This window comes from Pseudoliparis swirei, chromosome 9 (genome assembly GCF_029220125.1).
Source record: "Pseudoliparis swirei isolate HS2019 ecotype Mariana Trench chromosome 9, NWPU_hadal_v1, whole genome shotgun sequence".
NCBI classification, from domain to species: domain Eukaryota; kingdom Metazoa; phylum Chordata; class Actinopteri; order Perciformes; family Liparidae; genus Pseudoliparis; species Pseudoliparis swirei.
In genome coordinates, this window is record NC_079396.1 from 19970465 (window position 1) to 19984396 (window position 13932).

At 41.1% G+C, this 13932-nt stretch overlaps 1 protein-coding gene across 1 annotated transcript; it reads left to right on the plus strand.

The window, feature by feature from the left end:
* The first annotated feature begins 1618 nt into the window (after nt 1-1618).
* On the plus strand, nt 1619-3317 carry cebpb (CCAAT enhancer binding protein beta). The gene has a single exon (XM_056423059.1). The coding sequence runs from the start codon at nt 1943-1945 to the stop codon at nt 2849-2851; it is 909 nt and encodes a 302-aa protein (XP_056279034.1). The 5' UTR covers nt 1619-1942; the 3' UTR covers nt 2852-3317.
* The last annotated feature ends 10615 nt before the right edge of the window (nt 3318-13932 follow it).

Here is a 13932-nt window from a genome sequence, read left to right on the forward strand (position 1 = left end):
AGGGGCCCCTAAACTCATGGGCCCCTGGGTTTAGGGGCCCCCTGAGCTCATGGGCCCCTGGTGCCGGTAGGCTCGTTCGGTAATCCATCCCTCAGTAGGACTATTGGGGCCCTGTTACTGACATGAATGACTTAAGCCTAGCATATACGGCGCATCGTGTCATATCATCATATTCATATCAATACAATGTTAATCACAGCGACGTCACACGCGGAGGCTCAGGCCCAGGGGCCCCCTGAGCTCATGGGCCCCTGGGCCTGGGCCCGGTAGGCCCGTTGGTTAATCCATCCCTGCTCAGCAGTAGTGGACGAATTATCAGGACTTGAAAATTAAAATTGCTCTTCATAAGATTTTTTAAAAGCGAAACTACATTCTACAGTCAGGCTTTTGCCGCGTCATTTAGTCTGGTATGACCAGCTGCGTGTGTTGGCTCATGTTAGGTAGCGAACTGACACGTGTGGCCATAGTTGCTGTAGCTGCTGTTCTCTCTACTAATAGTAATACACGTTTAACTCCACTCCATGTGTTTGACCGCTGGAGTTAGTGGCAATAAGTTGCACCATTTTTAGTAATAGCAGTTATAAAAAATTAAAATAAAAAATTAAAATAAAGTCACAAACTCGAATGATTCACACTAAACTGTAACACCGGTGCCGGAATATGTTGGGGGTCCACTTAGTAAAAGTGAAGGGTCTTATTATTCTGGGAAATACATGTTTTCAAGTGTTTTTGGCTGCGCACAAGGGAAACAGTTTATGTTGAGATACGCATTTCCTAAACATTTATATTATCTCTGTTGCTGTCATGCCGCTTGTGTACATTCCTAAAGCTCACCACAAGATGGCACTAAGGCCTTACAATACAACGACATCACTTCGCTCACCTGATCGTAGGCTACGTCAGAAGACTTGATCGTCGAGGTATGAGCATTAGGGCACAGGAGGCCAACTGAGCATGTGACACTAAGACCTGTTTTACACCATGCAGAGCAAAGTTACATTGTCCGGTTGGTATAACGTGTTTGTGAGCTCCTCATTGTTAAATATAATGTTCTGAGAGTAACATCGTGATGCTCATTAAAACATTTCTGAAAACACCTTTGAGAGTTTTAGTCATAATCCCGGCTGACTAAACGCCCAACACCCACCCTGACCCTCATACAGATGTCTCATACTGCGCAGTTTGACTACACAACAACACTGTGGTTTAGACTAGTCTCTGTTTGTGTTGTGGGGAAACAGCTGTCTGGAGATGTGTCTCGAGCTGCTTTCGCGAGCGTCGTTGTTTTGGCGTAATTACGCATGAACTTGGTTGCCACTGAGTCGGATTTGTTTTTCAGTATTGTCGACTGGATGAGTTGCGACTGTAGAGGGCGTGAACGGACGTGTTGTCAATACAATGCTGGAGAAAAAATATTCAGTTTTTGGTGTTGGTTTTATTTTCTTATTTTCTTTTTCTTTGTGTTGTCTCAGTTTCGTTGTATACCACTGTTATTATATAATAGTATTACTGAAAATTAATGTTACATTGCCACTCAAAGTCTTTACCCCAACTACATGTCAACAAATTCCACACTTTTTTATTTTTTTAACCGATAAACACAAATAGTTACATACAGAAAAAGGTCATCCAAAATCAGCACATATTGTTCGGTTGGCTCTTCGTTGCGCGTCACACACCTGCCCAGCTAAAACCCCGCCCCGCGCGTCTAATAAAACCCCCCCGAGACAGGAAGACTTGTCAATCCCTCCCAATACAAGATCACAGCTCCTTCAAAGTAGTTTCGCAGCGTTTTGTCACAGGCAGTGACACGGGAGATTTAAAACTCGTTTGCAGTCAGACACGTCCAGCCATTTCGCAACTGAGGCAACTGAATCCAAAACAATCTGGGCGTCTCATCTCAGCCCTCCATGCTCCTTCAATCCGGCGGGTGTTAAGATCCATGGAAGTGGCCGGCTTCTACGACGAGAGCGGCTTTGCTATTCACAGTAGAGACAGCATTATCAGTCCGGTCAGCAACGGCTCATACTGGAGGGTCGGCGATTCGATGACGGAGCTGGGCATTGAAGAACGGGAGAGAGCGATAGACTTCAGCGTGTACCTGGATTCAGCTTTGCACTGTCCGCAACTGGCGGCGCAGACGCACCAACAGCACCAGCAGCACCAGCACCACCAGCACCACCAGCAGCAGCAAGGGGACGTTTTCTCCGATTTCCTGGCGGAGAACAAGCTCAAGAGAGTTGCGGCGTTACAGAACTACAAGAACTACTCGCTGTTGAACGAGCTGGAGAGCAGCCAGTGCGACAACTTGAGGGACCCCAGGGAGCCCTACGCGCTGGGTTACACCGAGCTGCAGGAAACCCGCGTGGATAGTGTGCTGAGCCCTGAACTCACCGGGAGCCGCTACAGAGCTGCTGCCGCCGCGGCTGAGAGAGACGACAGTCAGAGAGACGCAACTATGGAGAACGGCTCGTCTGGTTTCTATATTCATTACCAGTCCACCAGCGGCAGTCTTGGGAACATCTCCAGCGCGTCCTCGACTTGCTCCAGCCCGCCCGGCACACCTTGCCCGTCGGGTGAAAGCAGGTCACCATCGCACCGTGGCAAAATGTCCTCTGGGAAAGCGAAGAAGCGCCTGGACAAGGACAGCGACGAGTACCGGGTGAGGCGGGAGAGGAACAACCTCGCTGTGAGGAAGAGCAGGGACAAAGCCAAAATACGCAACATGGAGACTCAACATAAAGTGCTGGAACTGGCTGCAGAGAACGATCGTTTACAAAAGCGCGTAGAGCAGCTGTCCAGAGAGCTGTCCACCCTGCGCAACCTGCTCTCTGCCACCGGGCAATGTTAGAGACCTCCACGCGGGCCACTTGGCTGCTTGTCTAATCACGGATGGACTTTAGAGCTGGAGGTGATCCACTGAACAAGTGTTGAAAACGGTACGCTTCACAGGTGAAGACAGCGACCACCAGTTTACAGGGACAGTTGAAATGGGACTGAAGGAGTGGGTGCACGGATTGCGCAATCATTCACGATGCTTCACATGTCACCGTAGCTTTATTCTCAGATGTAATTTTTGTGTATGCAGTATTTCGGTACATATTTTACATACACGCGAGTGAATTTCTACATTTTGTGTATCTGGAGCAATGGTTGTTATAAGGGAAGAGTTGTGCTGCAGTGAAATGATGCAACTCTTTGTAATAGTTGTGGCAATGAATGAAATAAGTCAAATTATTTAATTTTAAATGGTTAAATGCTTTAAATGTACTTGATATTTTATTGAATTAAACAGATTTATACTTTGTCTAAACAATTACATTTGTAACTTCTTCTTTTTTTCTGTCATTTTGGAAGCAGGTGCAGACAGGGTGTCGTGCTCCCCCTACACACACACACACACACACACACACACACACCAGTCAGACTGTGTATTGCAATGTGTTTCAATTACAAGATATACTGCAGATAAATACTGGTTCGACATTAAGGCTAATTTTTTATCTTTTAATTCCGGCCAAGCTGACAAATAATTGAAAGACATCAACAAGCTAAAGGACTGTGATGTTTTTTGACATTATTTTGTATTATAGATCTTTACCAGTGAGGGTAAAGATACTTTAATAATGCCTCAGATCACCATCACGATATGTCATTATTTAGTGTTTCCACAAAGCAGAAAATGGCATTTAGTGGTTTGCTCAGTGCCATTATGATGACAGAAACCTCCTCTGTTGCAGAATGAGGATTGATATCCTAAATTGTGTTTTCCTATTGGTGCAATAGAACAATGAAGGGATTCCTCATAATACCAGACTGTCCATACTATTATGTGGTAACTCTTAATGTCAACGCAACGCATTCCTGTGTTTACTCATTTATTGACCTGCAAGTCCTCAGATCCTGAAATGCATTCAACCAATTTATACTGAAACGATACTGCTGAGAGCAGCGGGGGGGAAAGAAGGAAAGAGAGACACCCTGCACGTAGCACAGAAATGTTAGCTTTATCTTTAGCACACGACTCTGTCAATAGTCTGCTGGGTCCACTGGCCCAGAGAGGGGTTCAAGGTTGCATAGAAATTAATCAGCAACTAACCTCCTCACACCACTTCAGGTCATGCTTCAATAGCCAAAAGACCAGGCGAGATACCAATAATCCTTTGCAAACCTTGTTCTACCCTGAGGGGGGGAACACGCAGAAGAAAATGAAGAAGTTAAAAATGGGACAAAGTAGGTTATACCAGACATGACAGATAAGTCGACTGCTTGTTTGCAGTGGAATTGACCAAGTCGTTAGACTGCATTTCACCGCACAATATGAAACGTATCTGTCTCAAACAAGCAAACAGACCGAGAGGATAAAGAAAGAGGCACGATGGGATTTGTAGATGATCCGTGACAATTCAGGGTGTGGAATGTTTTTCTAAAACTGCAGAAAAACAGCAAAAGAAAAACACCTCGTTTGGCTGTTTAAGAGGGAACATGCGCACTTTATTCTCATCGAGAGAATAAGTCACGTTATATTCTCTCAAATAAAGTGTAAAATTGGTTGCTGTTTTGTCCATTGAAAGATGACATTTTGAACAGAGTGGATGTTTCAACACACTCAATGATGGAACAGTTTAGCTTTTAACTGTTGTGCAATATCCTCCCTTTCCAACGCATCACTTGAAGAATGCTACACCCACAATTGAATAAGACATTGTTATCCTCCATGAACATTGCAATCGCTGTAAATAGTTGTGGTTGAGCTTTCAGCCTAACTCCTAACACAATATGCCACTCAGAATGATCGTGTCTTCTATCTGTTCATTTAAAAGCGCAGAGACAATTCATGTGTCATAAAATGAGTTAATGATTTAACATCCAGCACTCCATTGTTGTGACTTTTTTCAGCACATTTCCTGCTCGTCCCGCTCTCATCGTAGCTGTCAGTGTTGGCAAAGATGCATTTAGACATTCTCTGCATATTTTTCTTCGATGACCCCTCGTTTCCTATTGGAGCCCCAATGCAGTCTTTCCCTGCTCCCGACTCACATGCTGACAGGAGAGAGGGAAATTCCCACACAGGATGACCTCTTTTCTTGTACGTTTAGCTCAGCCCCCTTTCCTCATTTTACCGTCATGGGCAGTGTCTGACCGTAAACTCCTTGTTGCATCACAGGCCCTGCACAGGCCAACAGGCCTCCTAAAAACTCCTCTGATAAGACAACACACACAGACACACACACACACACACACACATCTGTCATTCTAATGTTAACTCTGTACCAGTTGTTGAGGAATGGAATTTTTTTTTAGTTTTATCTCTGAGTCATGTTCGTATGTTTCTTCTTCAAATCACTTTTCCACAACTTAGCATTAGATTTTGTTTTTCAATAAAATCAAAAACATTGGGGAATGAAAACTCAGCCATCTACTAAAATACATGTTTGTTTTTTAAATTTGGCTTTGGTCCAGTTGTTCTTGCTTGTTTAGTTTGACAATGATTAAGCTAACACAACATTTGAATGCCATAATGTGTGCTGGAGTTAATTTAAAACAAGGAGCAAACTGAGGGATTACTCGTGTGTTGCATCTCCACAGATACGGTTCTTTAGAAAAAGTTATGGAACAAATTAATACAGGGTAAAGAGTGGAAAACTGGCAACTATTTTGATAATCAAATCAGTGCAATCTTTAAAGCAAAAATGTAAAATATTTGCTGTTTCGCAGTTTTCAAATAAAAGTATTGAATGCTTCTCTTTGTTACACATGAACTGGATATCTTTATATTTTGGAGTATTGATCAGAAAAAACAAGACATTTGAGGATGTCACATGGTCTGTGGGAAATTAGATTTAGCATTTTTTATGACAAAACGATAAAACAAGGAATCTACAGGTTAATCGTTCATAACGGAGAATCAATTAATTCATCACAGCAATTACAAAATTAGCAAATCATCACATTTGGGGAAACTATTCTTTTGACATAGTTTGCAATCTATCTCAAAAGCAAGAGTGTATTGTTCTAGTCCGTCTCTCGATATTCTGACTTCCCTGCCTTGTCTGTTGAAATCAGTCCTTATCTAGTTTTTTCCTACTTAAGATAGAATCTTCAAAAAATAGGTCATACATACTCTGTTTAAACAGCTGAGCACTGTGGGTTTTAACAAACTTCACTCAGACAAGAATAAAATGTGCATTTGTTGTGAACAGAAAAAAACATATTCAGTGCTCCAGTGAGTATTTAGATGGTATATGTGGAATTGACTCAAAATAAATCACAGAGGTTCATCATAGTGAAGGAACATGTCACCCAGTGCAACCGTGGGGCTCATTGGTGGGTCTATAATAATGTTTGGACAAAAATGATGCCTGATGCGCCAAACAATTAATATTATGGGATTTCGTTGACAATAAGAAACATAGAAGATAAACAAAGTCATCCTTTAAATGAAATCTGTTTCTGTAACATAGAACAGTAACATCGTTTCTGTTGTATCTTTTTTGAGATTAGTTGACCTTGTCACAGTTAATCTGTGGAGTACCTCACAGTTCTATCCTGGGTCCTGTTTATTTCCCTCTTTCTCTTTCCTTTTCGCACATACCTTCCTTTAATCGTTCAAATTACCTTTAGTGTTTAGTTCTGTCATTGCTTATTCTCTATAGAACATATTCTATACATTTTTAAAAGTTATTTCAAACATTTCATAATCTTTATGATTAATTACAAACAGAGCTAAATTAAGGATCAAATAACGCAAGATTTATAAAACATACACTGACTGTGATTTTAGAGTAATGTTAGACCTTCAGATACTGAAATGGTTAGACAAATTTGATCATGGAGCTGTCGGTGCTCTTTCCGACATTTATTGTTTTGTACATTCATGGTTTTCTGTGCCACATCATCTTGTGTATCTATATCATATAAACACTGTTGGCTCAGAGCCAGAGTATTGAAGACTTTTAAAGCAAATAATGATTGCCTACGTAAACTTTCCAATGATTTTCACAAGTCTGACCAAAGGCAAAATGTATTCAAGGTGTCTGGACCCTCTGAAACTCCAAAATACTCTTTTGAAAAGTAGCCAAACCTGTGTTGTCTTTCTAGCCACAATTAAAATAAGAATGTATAAATGGTGATTTTAACACTGTGATGTTGCTTGTTTAATTCCAGTTCCTTCTCTAAGTGAAAGGAACACCGGATATCTGGACCATGGGTTGTAACGGGAAGCCAGACCGCCTGAGCTACGGTAAACGGGCCAGAACATGATCTATCTTGATGTGCACCAAGATTTCAACATCTTAGTTCACTTCTGCTATTTTCGCCGTGGATGACTGTGAAAACACTAAACTGACGTGCAGAAGTGACTTGCGGTGACTACACAGGATCAAGTACCACTGCCCAAATCTTGTGTAACATCAAGGCCATCCTTGCAAAATGACCGTTAACTTTTAGAGAAACACTGGTGTGTAAGAAGAGTTCATTTCAATACATGCGCAGCGTATGAAGGGTTAATTGATATTTCATGCGGATTGATCAACAGGTGTGTCCTCACTGTGTACAGAACTGCAATTATCAATTTATAGATTAAAATGTTAAACATTTTGACTTTTCGCTGGGCTACAAAATGTCCAAATCTGACAGGAAATTTTTAAGAATCTTTTGTGCCATTTAGGACTAAATTTCGAGGATAATGGTTTAGCTGACGATCATGTTAAAATATTGAAAAAATAAAGATTTAATCATAATTTCCAAATCGATAAATAGCTATACAAGGGAAAAAACGACTCCAGAATACATTTGAATTAGTTTGATAATTCATATAGCACACATCATTTCAAATGGGACACCTGCTTTTACCAAATGTCATAGAAGCAAACCAGAAAGGTGCAGTCAGTAGAGTGCAGACCTCCGCGGGGTGTGTATGCAATAACTAACCACTGCTGAATTGTGGGATTCAATGAACACACCCCACAATTAGCTCACACCCGTCTAGACCACAAGTCTATCCATCATTTTAATCTATTAGAGCGGTGCACATAAGCGTAAATAAGCCTGTATGCCTGTGGTGTTGTTGCTGCTGCAGACGACAGAGTCCTGAATCCCGCCCCCGCTGTTACACAGAGGGCTGGATGTTAGTTTATTAAAAGTCTATAAATATTGAATGTGTCCACATTGTACCAAATTCATCAATATATGCATAAATGTAAACTGTACATATTAGCACCTTTCTAGTTATTGTACATATTACTACCTTTCTGTACACACTACCACTTTCTGTCTCGTGTTTTCTTTTATATTTGTATTTCTTATTATAGTGTCATTTCTTAAACTGTTGACTCGGAGAGCCCTGCACAAGATTTCCAATGTGTCTGGACTGTTGGTCTAGGCACAAATGGCAAACAAAACCTTGAAACTTCAAACTTGATTGAAATGTGAGGTTGATGCCCGATAGAAAGACACATAATAACTGTGTCTTTGGTTGCAGAGCAGCGGCAATGCAGTCAGCTGGGTTTGTAATTATGTTAGCTGATAGCCAAACACATCATTTACAACAATGCTTACACCAGACATACAGTCTACATACAGTATACTGTACAGTCTGCTGTACAGTCTACATACAGTCAACTGTACAGTCTACATACAGTCTACTGTACAGTCTACATACAGACTACATACAGTCTACTGTAAAGTCTACATACAGACTACATACAGTCTACTGTACAGTCTGCATACGTCTACATACAGACTACATACAGTCTACATACAGTCTACATACAGACTACATATAATCTACATACAGTCTACTGTAAAGTCTACATACAGTCTACTGTAAAGTCTACATAAAGACTACATACAGACTACATACAGTCTACTGTACAGTCTGCATACAGTCTACATACAGACTACATACAGTCTACTGTACAGTCTGCATACAGTCTACATACAGACTACATACAGACTACATACAGTCTACTGTAAAGTCTGCATACAGTCTACATACAGACTACATACAGTCTACTGTACAGTCTGCATACAGTTTACATACAGTCTATGAACAGTCTACTCTAAAGTCTAGATACAGTCTACATACAGTCTGCATACAGACTACATACAGTCTACATACAGTCTACATACAGTCTACATATAGTCTATGAACAGTCTACTCTAAAGTCTAGATAAAGTCTACATACAGATTACATACAGTCTGCATACAGTCTACTATATATCTGGAGTCCACTGAGTCTTTTGAAGTAGAGGAGCAACTGAAATTCGGAAAAGCACTAATTTGTGTTATCACTTCCTATTAAGATGGAATATTCTGCATTTTATCCTTTACTCAAGAAAAGTGCCTAAATGGTGTTAGTAAAATGTACTGAAGCAGATGCATAAGTTCCTTATTGAAGTATAGCATTAAAATGGTATTTTAAAAAAAGTAAATACTAAAGCAAAGTATAGCATAGTACCTCAAATCTGTACCAAAGTTCAGCAGTAAATTAACTTATTTACATTCCACCACTGAACAAAAGATGGCATTTGATATTATTATAACCATAAGTCACCGCACATGATATAAATCATTCACAGTGAAGAAATACTTTCTCAATGATGAGCCAACAATGATTTAGTACTGTTATCATACTTGCACACATACGTAGACTTCAGTAATTTGTTATGTAGTTCATTACTGCAGGACTTTATAAGAAAAGAAGACATCCAACTTTTCTTTCACAATGCCGCAGTTTCTATTAATATTGAAAGTTCAACCCATTGCACTATTCCTCAAAGCTCTCCTCTAAAACTTTCCTAGATTACCAGATAGTCTGACACACTGCTCATTAGACTGACATCCTGTTTTATTTTTGACAACTTGTGATTGGAAATTGTGAGTAACATGGAAGTGAAAATGTGTCCTCTAACACTTTAAAGAAAATCCACCACCAGTTGTGCAAACATAAAACATGATGAGGGCACTTACTGTAAATTGTACATATTACTGTAATCAAATCAGGGGATGAAAGATGAACATTTAATTTGGTATAGCAGTTGTTGGCTGACTTGTCGAGCTATTGATTTGTGTGACATGTTATTACTGTAATAATTATGCAGTTAAAAAGGGTTAAGTTAATATTCAGCCCAATATTCACATTTAAACTAAAAGGTAGGCCAACCTGAGAGAGGAAAAATAAAATCTGTATGTATTTAGAGAGGACATACACTATGTGAATTTAGACCAACGAAGGCAGATCTGTGGGAAGATTGTTCCCCTCTAATCTTGTGACTGCATGTAAGAAAGCCTGACAGAGAAATTAAACAAATTAAACCAGAATGCTTTGTTGCAAAGTAAACTAATGAAATCTACAGTACATTCTCAGCTGTACATTCATGAAATCACAGATACCTTGACATAATAGTCGTCATGTGTGGACTTTGACATGTACAGATTACTCAACAGGAAGTAGGGTGTGTTGAAGACGTTGGCAGCAATGAAATATTCCTCCCCCACAATAGCTTAACTATGTGACCATCCTCACGTTCACGTCTTACCTTTCACCTCATTCCCAAAAGACAAACAGACAGTCATTGGCGCGTGTGTGGGTGCATGTGTGTGTGTAGGGGTGTGTGTATGTGCATGCATGGGTGAGTCTTTGAGTGTGTCTGCATTCATGTGTGTGTATGTGTGAGTGTATGTGTGTGTCTTTGTGTGTGTGCCTGTGTCTGTGTGCATGCATGTGTGTGTGTGTGTGTGTGTGTGTGTGTGTGTGTGTGTGTGTGTGTGTGTGTGTGTGCTTCTGGTACAGACTCAGTGCTGCATCAAAATCAAATTCGGACGCAAAGAATTGTTGTTTTTATTTCCACAGTTGCTATGAAGAAAACGTCAACATTGACCCAGAAGAACACCATGGGGACATCTGTGGTGAGGAAGCTTTGTTTACATGTGGACCACATGTCAACGCCGACGTCATCACTCCTTACTGCGTTCAGCGAGAGGAAGCTTTGAACCAAGGGAAAGCACCAGCTCCAGCCTCTTGGTATTTACGATATGACCTATATGCATGAACTTAGCCAATGACAGTCAAAGTACTCTATGTCACGTCGGCGTCTGCTGTGACAATGTGTCCACGACAGCAGCAGCAGCAGCCAGGGGGGGGGACAGGAACAGGAAAAGGAACTGCTCACGGGTGAGTGTCTCTACAGACGCAACCAAAGACATCAGCCTCTGAAAGAGAGGCTGCAGTTTACTGAGAACAACAACACAGTGGTGTTTTTATCTGTTCTGCACTCATTCTATCGAAAAAAAAGTGATCATGCTGTTTGATTAGGAAAACATTTTAATTCTTTTGATAGAACATTTTGTCATGTTTACGTAAGGAATAAATGGCGGGCTGATGCTATGAGCCACACAGCTCTTTCACTAAAGTACCAAAACGACAATTTAGAACTCCATTGCAAGTAGAAGTCCTGCTTTCAAGATTATAGTGAAGTACAAAGGTATTACCAGCAGAATGCACTAATATCATCAAAAGGGAACATACTTGTATTGCTTATTGAAGGTGCATACAGTTGGATAGTTTCATCTCCTGGTTTGAAACCTATGGTTCAGGCCCCTCTAAAAGGTCACAAGATAAATCTCAGGGGCCACACATGTAATACTCAAACCGGTTTCGGGCCTTGAGCAGTTATTACAATTTGTCCATTGGTGAAGTTTAGAAAGCTTTTCAGGAGCCCAAACTAGACCCTACTTTATAATGATCAATCCCAATCTCATGTCTGTATGATAAATATGAACACCCAGTTAGCTTAGCTTTGCACAGAGACTGGAGACACTGGGAAACAGGTGGATTTTGTCACCTTTGAACCGAGCCATGCTAGCTGTTTCCAGTTGAGCCACAGTCTGCAAACCGGCTGCTGGCTGTAGCCTCATATTTAGCTTACTATTGAAGTATATGTGGCACCGTGGACATTTTAAGGGCTACTATTGTTGTCAGAATTGTTATTGTATTCGATTGTGTTGGTCCCTTGCCCCCACCACCCTTATTTTCTGGTTATTATAATTTATAACGCTTTGTGTTAACTTAAAGCTCACGTGCTTTCACCTCAAGTAGCTGCAGGGCGATACTCATGTTCGCCAATAGGTGGCAGTAGCGGGTTTGGGCATGACTGGCGTTGAAATTTGTGTTTCAACAAGCAAGTTAGACCATTATAACACAGATTAATGTGAGACTGTCTTTGTGTGTTTACAGGTGAGACAAGTACACAAGCGCCATATATATATTATATATATATATATTATATATATATACGGGTTAGGGTTAGCTTGAATGTCAGCCCGCTACATCTACTGCTGTAATATTGCACGGTTTATCGATTCTAAAAAGGTACCCGTATGTTAAAAACGATATGATTTTGCATTTGTTAGTATCGATACTTCGATCAGAGCACACGCACTGCTCCGCTCCGTGTCATGCTGTCTGCACGAGTAACTACAAGGGGGCGGGGCTACCAAGCGCTCTCAGAGGCAGCGCTGAGAGCGAGTGACGTCAAGTGCCGACCGTCCTCGGTTAAAAAAAAAAAGAAGATGCTCGAAGTGAAATGTGTATGTACTTTGTCAACATTTCAAACAGTGAGGAAAAGCCCACTGACTGTCTGCAAACGCTTGTTTCAAATCCACAGAGGAGTTTCACCTCAAACACACATCTGTAAAGTTATAGATTATATAGTTACATGTTGTGTCCCGTGACATATAAACAGCAGTGTGTGGTGATGTATAGTTGTAGGTTGACTGTTCACAATGAATGTAATTATTGTCTTGAACAAGCAAGTTAGACCAGCATAACACAGACAGTAAATATGTGGCACAGCTATTAATGTGAGACTGTCTTTGTGTGTTTACAGAGCACACTAAAAACATCTGGAATGCTGAATGGACATTGTCATCCTTCAGTGTGTAACATATACGTTATTCATGTAGCAAAAATTCATACCGAAAAGCAGTACTTCAGAAAAGGTATTGAGTTGCATTCCACCACCGGTTGATACTGAGGGACGACTATATTTCACTGTATCTTTTGCCAGTTTTGAAATGATAAGGGCATGAAGAGACATGGTACAGCTGACAGAGTACTCGCACTTCCTCATAACGAGCTTCCATTGAACAACTGTGGTGTGTATGGTGACTCAGACTTTGCAGAGTCACACTGGGAAAGATCTGCCTCTCCTCACATTCAAGAATTTCCTGATGCATGCTCGGCTCCCTGTGCAAATGATCTGCAGGCTACGAAAGAGACTTACAGTCAAAGATCGTCCCACCCACCCTCACAGCTGGCCAGCTATTGGGAAGTTCTAAGTTAATAACTAAACTGAGGACTCATGCTGGAAGAGTCAGCAGGGAAGATATCCTTTTCGGTCGATATGGAGTGTCGAGTCAGCACTATGCACAATTAGGCCGAGCATGGAGTCACCGTTGTGGACTTTTGACATGTACTCAAGTGACATGCTTCAAAACTGCCATATTCTGAGGAGCAGTAATATTTCATCTAATTCAAAGACACTGACATGTAGAGGACATGCGGATGTGTGACATACGTCCAATATAAGTAACGTGACAACGCTGTCAGATCTGATATGGTCGGTTGTTCCAATAGACACGACTGTGGCTTTAAGACTTCCGGTCCTCGGTCACACCTTGATTGTAGTTTTCCTAGATGAGTGCAGCGTGTTCCATCTTGCCAGCTCTTGACGTCAGCAGAGAGCGGTGGTTGGGAGTGCTCTGACTCACTCTGTTTAAGTTGCATTCTTCTACAACACATACACGCCTCTTATTTCCCAAACAGGAAGTTCTCGCCAAGACTGTTGCCAAATCATCTGTACTATATCAGTGTGGTGGAGTTTACTCAAGCAGTGTGTCAAGAAATGTTCTTCCGTGCTTGAGTGCTC